This window comes from Pristiophorus japonicus, chromosome 3, assembly GCF_044704955.1.
Source record: "Pristiophorus japonicus isolate sPriJap1 chromosome 3, sPriJap1.hap1, whole genome shotgun sequence".
NCBI lineage: Eukaryota > Metazoa > Chordata > Chondrichthyes > Pristiophoridae > Pristiophorus > Pristiophorus japonicus.
Genome location: NC_091979.1, coordinates 117,370,112 through 117,382,705, shown reverse-complemented (window position 1 = coordinate 117,382,705; position 12,594 = coordinate 117,370,112). Strand labels below are relative to the sequence as shown.

At 45.5% G+C, this 12,594-nt stretch overlaps 1 protein-coding gene across 4 annotated transcripts in view; it reads left to right on the top strand.

The window, feature by feature from the left end:
• Window positions 1-12,594, top strand: part of LOC139259856 (N-chimaerin) — a 332,546-nt gene that overhangs the window by 300,393 nt on the left and 19,559 nt on the right. For all 4 annotated transcript variants that reach the window (XM_070875745.1, XM_070875747.1, XM_070875748.1 and 1 more), the window contains one exon: window positions 1,324-1,497. In XM_070875745.1, coding sequence (XP_070731846.1) covers window positions 1,324-1,497 — 174 coding nt within the window. The remainder of the gene's footprint in view (window positions 1-1,323; window positions 1,498-12,594) is intronic.

The window sequence follows — 12,594 nt, the reverse complement described above, 5'->3', positions numbered from 1 at the left end:
GAAATGGCCTCCTTATGTGCCGTAAATTTCTATGATGCTATGGAAGGATATCAAGGCCTTGGTGGCGGTGCAGAGGAGATACTAAGGATGAGGGATTTCAGTTATCTGGAAAGATTTGAGAAGCTGGGATTGTTCTCTTTAAAGCAAACAATGCTATTGGGAGATTTAACAGAGGTGTTCAAAATCATAGAAGGTTTCTGATAGAGTAAACAAAGAGAAACTGTTTCCAGTGGCTGAAGGGTCGGTAACCAGAGGACACAGATTGATTGTAATTGCCAAAAGATGAGGAGAACTGTTTCTGACGCAGCGAGTTATGCTGAACTAGAATACACTGCCTGAAAGGGGTTGGAGGTGGAAGCAGATTCAATAATAACTTTCAAAAGGAAATCATTTGTCTTGTATCAATAGTTGTGTCTTCATTTTCAGAATGAAGGGTGTGTTAGTTTCTCCTGGAATCGATATTGTACTGTGCAGCTGGTGTGTCTCCAGGTACAGTTTAATGCTGAATGGGCAGGCCGTCTCACCTGGGTAAGGGCAGGATATGAAGGACGACCTTTCCTGTCTGTGGGACAACAGGTTCATTCACAGGAAGAGCTGCAGGGGATGAGAAAACAAATGGGAGTTTACAATCCTGAATACCAACAGACATACAGGTGTCTAGAAAGGGTAGATAGAGAGAAACTATTCCCATTGGTGGAAACATCGAGAACCAGAGGACACAGATTTAAGAAGAACCAAAGGTGACATGGGGAAAAATATTTTTACGCAGCACGTTATGATGATCTGGAATGCACTGCCTGAAAGGGTGATGGAGGCAGATTCAATTGCGGCTTTCAAAAGGGAATTGGATAAGTACCTGAAAGAAAAAAAATTGCAGGGCTATTGGGAAAGGGTGGATAAGTGGGACTAACTGAAGTGCTCTTGCAGAGAGCAGGCATGGGCTCGACGGGCCAAATGGCCTCCTTCTGTGCTGTAATGATTTTTACTAAAGCCATGAAATATTAGAGATGCAAAAAGCAACCTTTATTTTGATCCATGAAATTAAAGTGGCTATAGATACACCCAATGTTCCCTCTAAGCTGCACGGCTGTGCACTAATGGGAAAGATTGGCACAGGCCGTTCACGGCTTCTGCATTGTAAATACCACACTTGCGCGTAAATTTAAAGGGACCGCGCACTAAAAGAAACAGGCCACACAGAACGAAGCTCAGCTTACAGGGAACATTGGATATACCCCCTTTTTTTGAATTACCTTTTTTCAAATGGGAATAATTGTAATTTTCTGATAATTTAAAAGGATTTCTCCCATTCTGTATTCTTAGATTGTGGCTTGAATGTTCACAAGCAGTGTTCCAAGATGGTTCCACATGATTGCAAGCCAGACCTGAAGCATGTGAAAAAAGTCTACAGCTGTGATCTGACAACATTGGTTAAAGCGCATAATGCAAAGAGACCAATGGTGGTGGATATGTGCATCCGAGAAATCGAAAGCAGAGGTAGGAACCAGAATCAGTCTTGGATTATTAGCAGTCACTGATCATTTCTATGTAATTATTTGGGAGATGTTTTTAACTGTACTAAAGACATTATTCTAATTTGCACTTTTAGACTATTTACTACTCATAATGTTCTGTTTGATTCTATACATTCACATCTGTAAGACAAGATTTACTTACTGAAACTGAGTAATTGTTAGTGGTGGAGTGAATGTTTTCTATTATTTTGCTGCAAGCCTAAGTACATGATGCTTGGAAAGATATGGACCTAGAAATTCGATGACACTATGTTTAAAATGACAGGTGGCGTGCATGCCAGAGATGCGTCGCTCACCATAGTAATATAGGCATCCAGAGATCAGGCCTGAAACGGGCATTAAGCCTTTGCATATGCAAATAAGGGGCCAAGCGCTTGTTTGATGCCCTCTTTTCCAGGATGGTTGTGTTCAGGAAAACATGCTGCCTAACCAGTGGTCCTTAAAGGGCCTTCACCAAAAAGTTTAAAAATACTTATCTGAATGTGCATCTGGAAGGTATAGTCATGCTCCTCTCAGCTCTACATTAAAACTATCATCATCATAGGCAGTCTCTCGAAACGAGGATGACTTGCTTTCACGCCAAAAGAAAGGACGAGTTCACAGGTGTTTCAATGAAGGACCCGAACTACATCCTGAAGGGTGGAAGATGCCTTTGCGTACATTTTTTTAATGTGGGGCGGCCGTTGCACACCAGCCACCACACAGGCTTGACAGAGCTAGGTCTTGGTCCAGTGGCAAGGATTAACCAAGAAAACTGAAAACCAGCTCTTCTGCACGGACCTAGTGCGCGCACATATCGCAGTGTGGGCTGGTCCGTGCTGCCCCGGCCCCAAACTCACGCCTCCCCTGGGCCCCGATTACATCACTCCACAGTCTCTCGCCGCTCCTTCGCCCCGACCTCGCTGCTCCTGCTGTATCTGCCCACGCTCCAATCACCGACCTGGATCTTGATGACGTCACTCTTCACAGCCGTCGCCCTCCTGTAGCAGCTCGCCTTGTACCTTGTAGTGGCATGCTTCCACGCTGCCCATGGCCACCGCTCGCCACCCCTTTTATGGCCTGACCTACCGCTGATGTTCCCTCACAGGTCGGGGCCTCCACGCTGCCCATGATCGCCGCTCCTTTTATGGCCCCAACCTGCCGCTGATGTTCCAGCCTCCGCTCATATCCTCTCCCAATCACTGCCTTCTTCCTTCTCCCAGTTCCTGCCCCCCTCCCCTGATCGCTTACCCCCTTCCAATCGTCCCACTCCCTCCTGATCTTTTACCCCCCTCCCATTTCCAAAAATTGCCTGAGGACCATTACTGGCAACAAGTGGCCCAAAATTCCAATGGTCTTTGCCAGCGAGCTGCCTGGCAATGCCCAGCAGATATCTACAGCTTGCTGGACTGATGTAAATGAGGCCTGAACCCCAATATTGGGTGGGCCTTGGGCCTACCCATTCTGGTGCAAGGGTTGGCATGCCTGTGCAAACAAATGTTTAGGCCATGTTGTTCATACAAAGGTATAAATCATTTTGGACTTTGAACGTTATGTGAGAATTACCAAACTTGTGTTTAAATTATTGAAATAGAAAGCTGAAGTACCGACATCATCTACCTGCTTAAAAATAGGCTGTTGCTGTACTGAGCCTTCATATAAGTCCATAAATTATCTTAAATTGTAGTACACAAGGATAGCAAATATGATTTAATCTTGAGAAATTTTTTTGTCGAGATGCATTGCTCTGTGGGTAATTATATATGACAGGATATGAATAATTGTGTACGAACAGAGAACAGTCTATAAAGGTTCCAAATTGCTTTGCTGCTTATGAGCTCACCTGTCAATGCATTGCTCTTTCAAATGCATTGACATTCACTCTGTTGCAGCCTGAGCAAAGACACACTTCTTGTTGTTGCACTGAGGATCATATTGTTGCATGCTAGGAGATTCTCCACAATGCATATGCTTGGACTCCGTCCTTTTAAAGACAGGTCCAAGTGTGATTGATAACTGCCTTCAGCTGACAGTCATAGAAACATAGAAAATAGGTGCAGGAGTAGGCCATTCGGCCCTTCTAGCCTGCACCGCCATTCAATGAGTTCATGGCTGAACATTCAACTTCAGTACCCCATTCCTGCTTTCTCGCCATACACCTTGATCCCCCTAGTAGTAAGGACCTCATCTAACTCCTTTTTGAATATATTTAGTGAATTGGCCTCAACAACTTTCTGTGGTAGAGAATTCCACAGGTTCACCACTCTCTGGGTGAAGAAGTTCCTCCGCATCTCGGTCCTAAATGGCTTACCCCTTATCCTTAGACTGTGACCTCTGGTTCTGGACTTCCCCAACATTGGGAACATTCTTCCTGCATCTAACCTGTCTAACCCCGTCAGAATTTTAAATGTTTCTATGAGGTCCCCTCTCATTCTTCTGAACTCCAGTGAATACAAGCCCAGTTGATCCAGTCTTTCTTGATAGGTCAGTCCCGCCATCCCGGGAATCAGTCTGGTGAACCTTCGCTGCACTCCCTCAATAGCAAGAATGTCCTTCCTCAGGTTAGGAGACCAAAACTGTACACAATACTCCAGGTGTGGCCTCACCAAGGCCCTGTACAACTGTAGCAACACCTCCCTGCCCCTGTACTCAAATCCCCTTGCTATGAAGGCCAACATGCCATTTGCTTTCTTAACCGCCTGCTGCACCTGCATGCCAACCTTCAATGACTGATGTACCATGACACCCAGGTCTCTTTGCACCTCCCCTTTTCCTAATCTGTCACCATTCAGATAATAGTCTGTCTCTCTGTTTTTACCACCAAAGTGGATAACCTCACATTTATCCACATTATACTTCATCTGCCATGCATTTGCCCACTCACCTAACCTATCCAAGTCGCTCTGCAGCCTCACAGCATCCTCCTCGCAGCTCACACTGCCACCCAACTTAGTGTCACCCGCAAATTTGGAGATACTACATTTAATCCCTGAAGGGCTTTCGAGAGAGGTTGAGGCCTCCGAGTAAAAATAACATTGAAGGTACTAAATTACACAAAAGAAAGAAAAAGACTTGCATTTATATAGCATCTTTCACAACCGTAAAATGTCACCAAGCACTTCACAACCAATGAAGTAGTTTTGATGTGTAATAAAACACAATTGTATAGTTTAGTAATTTTATTGTGAAATATGTAATTTTTTAATGTTTTTATAGATACCTTATTTTTGTGTTCGTGCGAAGAAAATGGTGAATGAAAGGTTTCTGAAAAATTATTTTCAAAAATCTGATTGACATCTGCTTTTTCACTAGTAGATTTTCATCACAGTTATAGTTGAGATTTGTTGCAGTCAATAGGATTTTGAACAAATTTTGAGCTGGTTTCATGTTTTATTGGTAGATCTTCTCTACTCCTCTTAGTCCTGACTTGTTGCTTTTGCAAGATTGAAATTTAAGTTAATTAAGCAATTTGCATGAGAAAGTGTGATGCCCGGAGCATGATGATGAGCAGTATATGCATACAGTCATTTCATTTTTATATAATAATAGTTCTGTCGTATTGATCATGCTGAGTTAGAGGATATGTTGTTTTATTTTATGTAACATACAGTATATTATCAGGGCCATTGATTTGCAGTGATTGAAAGAAAGAACTTGCACTTTTATAGTATCTTTCACAACATCAGCACGACCCAAAGCGCTTTACAGTCATTGAAATACATTTGAAGTATAGACAATTGTGTAATATAGGAAAAGTGACAGTCACTTTACACACAGCAGGTTCCACATACAGTAATGAGATAATGACCAAATAATCCGATCTAGTGATACTGGTTCAGGGATAAATATTGTCTACGACACTGGGAGGAACTCCCTTGCTCTTCTTTGAAATAGTGCTCTGGGATCTTTTAGATCCACCTGAAAGTGCAGGCACGGGGCCTCGGTTTAACGTCTCATCTGAAAGATGGCACCTCTGACAGTGCAGCAGTCTCTCAGTACTGCACTAAGGTGCCAGCCAGGTCTCTGGAATAGGATTTAAACCTTGTGACTCAGAGGCGAGAGTGCTACCCACTCTGATACAACTGAATAAGTTCTTTTAATAAATAAATATTGTAGGAGTAATAGTGATAATTGCAGACATGGATTCTATGATTATATGCATATAAGAACATAAGAATTAGGAATAGGAGTAGGCCATCTAGCCCCTCAAGCCTGCTCCGCCATTCAACAAGATCATGGCTGATCTGGCCGTGGACTCAGCTCCACTTACCCGCCCGCTCCCCATAACCCTTAATTCCCTTATTGGTTAAAAATCTATCGATCTGTGATTTGAATACATTCAATGAGCTAGCCTCAACTGCTTCCTTGGGCAGAGAATTCCTCTGGGAGAAGAAATTCCTTCTCAACTCGGTTTTAAATTGGCTCCCCTGTATTTTGAGGCTGTGCCCCCTAGTTCTAGTCTCCCTGACCAGTGGAAACAACCTCTCTGCCTCTCTCTTGTCTATCCCTTTCATTATTTTAAATGTTTCTATAAGACCACCCCTCATCCTTCTGAACTCCAACGAGTAAAGACCCAGTCTATTCAATCTATCATCATAAGGTAACCCCCTCATCTCCGGAATCAGCCTAGTGAATCGTCTCTGTAACCCCTCCAAAGCTAGTATATCCTTCCTTAAGTAAGGTGACCAAAACTGCACGCAGTACTCCAGGTGCGGCCTCACCAATACCCTGTACAGTTGCAGCAGGACCTCCCTGCTTTTGTATTCCATCCCTCTCGCAATGAAGGCCAGCATTCCATTCGCCTTCCTGATTACCTGCTGCACCTGCAAACTAACTTTTTGGGATTCATGCACAAGGACCCCCAGGTCCCTCTGCACCACAGCATGTTGTAATTTCTCCCCATTCAAATAATATTCCCTTTTACTGTTTTTTTTCCAAGGTGGATGACCTCACATTTTCCAACATTGTATTCCATCTGCCAAACCTTAGCCCATTCACTTAACCTATCTAAATCTCTTTGCAGCCTTTGTGTGTCCTCTACACAACTCGCTTTCCCACTAATCTTTGTGCCATCTGCAAATTTTGTTACACTACACTCTGTCCCCTCTTCCAGGTCATCTATGTATATTGTAAACAGTTGTGGTCCCAGCACCGATCCCTGTGGCACACCACTAACCACCAATTTCCAACCCGAAAAGGACCCATTTATCCCGACTCTCTGCTTTCTGTTCGCCAGCCAATTCTCGATCCATGCTAATACATTTCCTCTGACTCCGCGTACCTTTATCTTCTGCAGTAACCTTTTGTGTGGCACCTTATCGAATGCCTTTTGGAAATGTAAATACACCACATCCATTGGTACACCTCTATCCACCATGCTCATTATATCCTCAAAGAATTCCAGTAAATTAGTTAAACATGATTTCCCCTTCATGAATCCATGTTGCGTCTGCTTGATTGCACTATTCCTATCTAGATGTCCCGCTATTTCTTCCTTAATGATAGCTTCAAGCATTTTCTCCACTACAGATGTTAAACTAACCGGCCTATAGTTACCTCCCTTTTGTCTGCCCCCTTTTTTAAACAGAGGCGTTACATTAGCTGCTTTCCAATCCGCTGGTACCTCCCCAGAGTCCAGAGAATTTTAGTAGATTATAACGAATGCATCTGCTATAACTTCCGCCATCTCTTTTAATACCCTGAGATGCATTTCATCAGGACCAGGGGACTTGTCTACCTTGAGTCCCATTAGCCTGTCCAACATTACCCCCCTAGTGATAGTGATTATCTCAAGGTCCTCTCTTCCCACATTCCCATGACCAGCAATTTTTGGCATGGTTTTTGTGTCTTCCACTGTGAAGACTGAAGCAAAATAATTGTTTAAGGTCTCAGCCATTTCCACATTTCCTATTATTAAATCCCCCTTCTCATCCTCTAAGGGACCAACATTTACTTTAGTCACTCTTTTCCGTTTTATATATCGGTAAAAGCTTTTACTATCTGTTTTTATGTTTTGCACAAGTTTACTTTCGTAATCTATCTTTCCTTTCTTTATTGCTTTATTAGTCATTCTTTGCTTCCATCACTTATTTCTTAGTTAGCCCTTATCTTTCAAAAATCTGTCTACCTCCACCTTAAATACATTCAATGACCCAACCTCCACAACTCACTGGGGTAGAGAATTCCAAAAATTCAAGACCCTCTTCGAGAAGAAATTCCTCCTCATTTCCATTTTAAATGAGCGACCCCTTATTCTGAAACTATGCCCTCAGTTCTAGAATCCCCCACGAGGGGAAACATCATCTCAGCACTATCCTGTCAAGCCCCCTCAGAGTATTATACGTTTCAATAAGATCACCTCTAAGTCTTTTAAACTCCAATGGGTATAGGCCCAACCTGCTCAACCTTTCTTTCTTCATATGACAACACCTTATCTCAGGGATCAACCTCGTGAACCTTCTCTGAACTGCCTCCAGTGCAACTATATCCATCCTTAACTACGGAGACCAAAACTGTATGGTTGCAACAAGTGGACTGGCCACCAAGCGTGCAGCATGTGCCACTGCTGAGGGACGGAGCTGGGTCAGCAGTAAATAGGAAATCTCTCATGTGCTGGCAACGGAACTCAGCAACCAAAAACAAGCAGCTGCAACAATATATGCGTGGAAACTGTAAATCAGTGAGCTTGATTGTTATAAAGGTATGGGTGCTCAAGGCAATGTGATATATAGTCATGACAGCATCGACGACAGTGAAGGAGATTTTTTTAATGGTTTCCTAAGATGTGAAATGGAGAAAGTTGTATTTATTTATTTTAATTAATAAAGATTTTCTCAGGTCACTGCTTGAAAACAAATTCCCTCCCCCCATCCCACCCAACTCACACACCGACTCCCAACTCTGCTTTTCCCAGCCTGCTGAGTATTTAAATTAATAGAGATTTTCCCACTATTGATGAAAGCCTTTCAACAAATTTTTTAAATCTTTAGAACTTGGAAACAGGTTCGTGGAAACAGCGCTGGGAACATAGCTGTTGCCAATCTCAGGATTTCAGGTTGAGTTGGGGGCCCTGGCAGTGGGCATGAGAATCTGGTAGCAGCAGAGAGGATGGAGCTGGAATCAGGCCTGTTACCTGATTTTAGGAGCTGCCCGAAGATTGTGGGGTTACCAGGGCTGGGGAGGCCCAAGGACTTTTTGAGGGCCTGTGAGGAGCACTCCTGCTCCTCCTAGCCCACAAGGAGTTCGAAGACAGGCAAAGTTTTAAAAGTTACCTGGACCTCTTCCGACCAGTTGCCAATTTCTTCCTTGTTGCTACTTCCAGTGTGGGACTCTCCCCTACGTGGACCTTAAAATATCAGACCTCAACTTTTGAACCTTAAATAGACCCCCGTCTGCTTTTAGTGGGAGCCTCACCCAGGGCCTGAATCACCGAGACCGGGAACATGGTGACTTGGAGGCGGGATCTCGATTTTTAGGATTTTGATCCCTCGCCCTACCCTTTCCTGCCCTTGTGTGTGGTGGGGGGAGTGGGGGGCAGTTAAAATTGAGATCTTTATCTCCGAGGTAAAAATTAATCATTCAATCATAGATTAAATGTGATATTCAGCTCAAATGAAGGCTTTTAAAATTCATCTGGCAGCTTGTTTTTAATTAATTTCAAAGAACAAAGAAACAAAAAAAAAATTATAGCGGGGGAAAGGCACACTAGGACTGAAGGAATCATAGTGATGCATCCACGCTCAGACTGCAGCATCCTATGCATTGGATGCACAGAGTGCTAGCTGTGCATTAGCGAACCAGTTGGGTTTTGCTGCAATCCAATGGCTTCATGGTCACTTTACTGATACTAGCTTTTAATTTCCAGCTTTTTTAAACTGGATTCAAATTCTCAAAAGGTCATGGTGGGATTTGAACTCCTGTTCTCTAGATTAGTCATTATCGGCGGTCCCTCGAACAAGGATGACTTGCTTCCACGAGTTCACAGGTGTTTCGATGAAGGATCCGATGTTCCAGTCCTGAACTCCAATTGAGGGGGTGAAAGATGCCTGTGCGTGAATTTTTTTAACGTGTGGTGACCGTTGCACACCAGCCACACACGGGCTTGACAGAGCTAGAACATAAGAACATAAGAATTAGGAACAGGAGTAGGCCATCTACCCACTCGAGCCTGCTCCGCCATTCAAAAAGATCATGGCTGATCTGACCGTAGACTCAGCTCCACTTACCCGCCCGCTCCCCATAACCCTTAATTCCCTTATTGGTTAAAAATCTATCTATCTGTGATTTGAATACATTCAATGAGCTAGCCTCAACTGCTTCCTTGGGCAGAAAATTCCACAGATTCACAACCCTCTGGGAGAAGAAATTCCTTCTCAACTCGGTTTTAAATTGGCTCCCCCGTATTTTGAGGCTGTGCCCCCTAGTTCTAGTCTCCCCAACCAGTGGAAACAACCTCTATCTTGTCTATCCCTTTCATTATTTTAAATGTTTCTATAAGATCACCCCTCATCCTTCTGAACTCCAACGAGTAAACTCAATCTATCATCATAAGGTAACCCCCTCATCTCCGGAATCAGCCTAGTGAATCGTCTCTGTACCCCCTCCAAGGCTAGTATATCCTTCCTTAAGTAAGGTGACCAAAACTGCACGCAGTACTCCAGGTGCGGCCTCACCAATACCGTGTACAGTTGCAGCAGAACCTCTCTGCTTTTGTACTCCATCCCTCTCCCAATGAAGGCCAACATTCCATTCGCCTTCCTGATTACCTGCTGCACCTGCATTTTGGGATTCATGCACAAGGACCCCCAGGTCCCTCTGCACCACAGCATGTTGTAATTTCTCACCATTCAAATAATATTCCCTTTTACTGTTTTTTTTCCAAGGTGGATGACCTCACATTTTCCGACATTATATTCCATCTGCCAAATCTATCTAAATCTTTTTGCAACCTCTCTGTGTCCTCTACACAACCCGCTTTCCCACTAATCTTTGTGTCATCTGCAAATTTTGTTACACTACACTCTGTCCCCTCTTCCAGGTCATCTGTGTATATTGTAAACAGTTGTGGTCCCAGCACCGATCCCTGTGGCACACCACTAACCACCGATTTCCAACCTGAAAAGGACCCATTTATCCCGACTCTCTACTTTCTGTTAGCCAGCCAATTCTCTATCCATGCTAATACATTTCCTCTGACTCCGCGTACCTTTATCTTCTTCAGTAACCTTATCGAATGCCTTTTGGAAATCTAAATACACCACATCCATCGGAACACCTCTATCCACCATGCTCGTTATATCCTCAAAGAATTCCAGTAAATTAGTTAAACATGATTCCCCCTTCATGAATCCATGTTGCGTCTGCTTGATTGCACTATTCCTATCTAGATGTACCGCTATTTCTTCCTTAATGATAGCTTCAAGCATTTTCCCCACTACAGATGTTAAACTAACCGGCCTATAGTTACCTGCCTTTTGTCTGCCCCCTTTTTTAAACAGAGGCGTTACATTAGCTGCTTTCCAATCCACTGGTCTTGGTCCAGTGGCAAGGATTAACCAAGACGACTGGAGACCTGCTCTGCTGCATGGACCTAGCGCGCGCACATATCGCAGTGTGGGCTGAACTGTACTGCCCTTGGGCCCTCGGCTCTTCTGGGCCCCGTACCCTCATCTGTCGCACCTCCGCCACGATCTTTCGCTGCTCCTCCACCATAAACATTCACTGCATCTCACCACAAACACTCACCACTCAACCGCCCCGACCTTCCCACTCCTCTGTACCTGGACCCTGCTGGTGTTCCTGCCCACGCTCCAAAACGGCGACCAGGGTTTTGATGACGTCACCCAGTCGCCCATCTCAAAATCATCATACACTTGGAGCAGCTCGCACTGGAGGTTGAAGTGGTATGCCGCTCCAGCTCTAGTTTGTAAAAGCTACCCCTTGGCAGATTATTCCATGACTCAAACATTCTTACCCAAGCTTTCTTCCAGATTACAATGAATGGAATGACTAAACTCTGGAGAATGAAACCCTCCCTCGCTTACCCCTTGCTGATGAACCAAAAGGTATATCATAATTTGAATTGTTTTTCTTGGTGATAAGTCTACTTCCATATTTACGTGTAAGGGCTTGCACCATCACAGTCTCAGCCACTAAGTCATCCTCTTCTGTCTCCTTCGACTTTAAGTCATGGGGGCCAAAATTGCCCCTTTTTGTGGCCCGTTAGCATCTCTGGGGGGCGCTAATGGGTTTTCACCCAGGGGAGGGGGGGGCACGAGCGCCTCTGAAGAAATTGACCCGGAGGTTTGGGGGGGGTGGTGCTGTCCCAGCAGCGTCACGCTCTGTGATTAGCGCCCGTGCCAGCGCAAAACCACTAATGATGTCATCGCCGTGTGCGCGTCGACCTCTCATCGCCCCGCGCTGATCACCTACCGCCTTGTGTCGACCCCTCACTGCCCCGTGCCGACCCCTCACTGCCCCGTGCCGACCCCTCACTGCCCCGTGTCGACCCCTCACTGCCCCGTGTCGACCCCTCACCGACCCGTGCCGACCCATCGACGCCCCGCGATGACCCACCAATGCCCCACGATGAACCCGCGCCGACCCCCTCACTGCCCCGCGATGACCCCCTCACCGCCCCACAATGACCCCCTCACCGCCCCACAATGACCCCCTCACCGCCCCACAATGACCCCTCACCGCGACGACCCCTCACCGCCCCGTGCCGGCCTCTTTGCACTCTGTTTTGGGTGCCAGGCTGCTGGACCGGTCGATCGTGTCCCTGGTGGCCCAGTGGCGGCCACCAAAGTGCCTGCATAGTGCGCAGCGGCCCTTCCCTTTAACTGAAGAGGAGGGGCATTGTAGCGCGTCAGCACGATATGGATGCTCCACGTAGCACTGGCCTGCTCAGCATGCCCCTGGTCTCAGCACCACATTGCCGCCTCGGTAGCACCCCTCCAACAAAGTGGAGCATCGGAGACAGTGCTCCGCTTCGTTTCAGGGGCGCACGGCCCAATTTCGTGTTGGGGGCGGGACCGCCGAGCCAGGAGCATGAAATCCCGGCCCTGAAAGGTAACCGCCC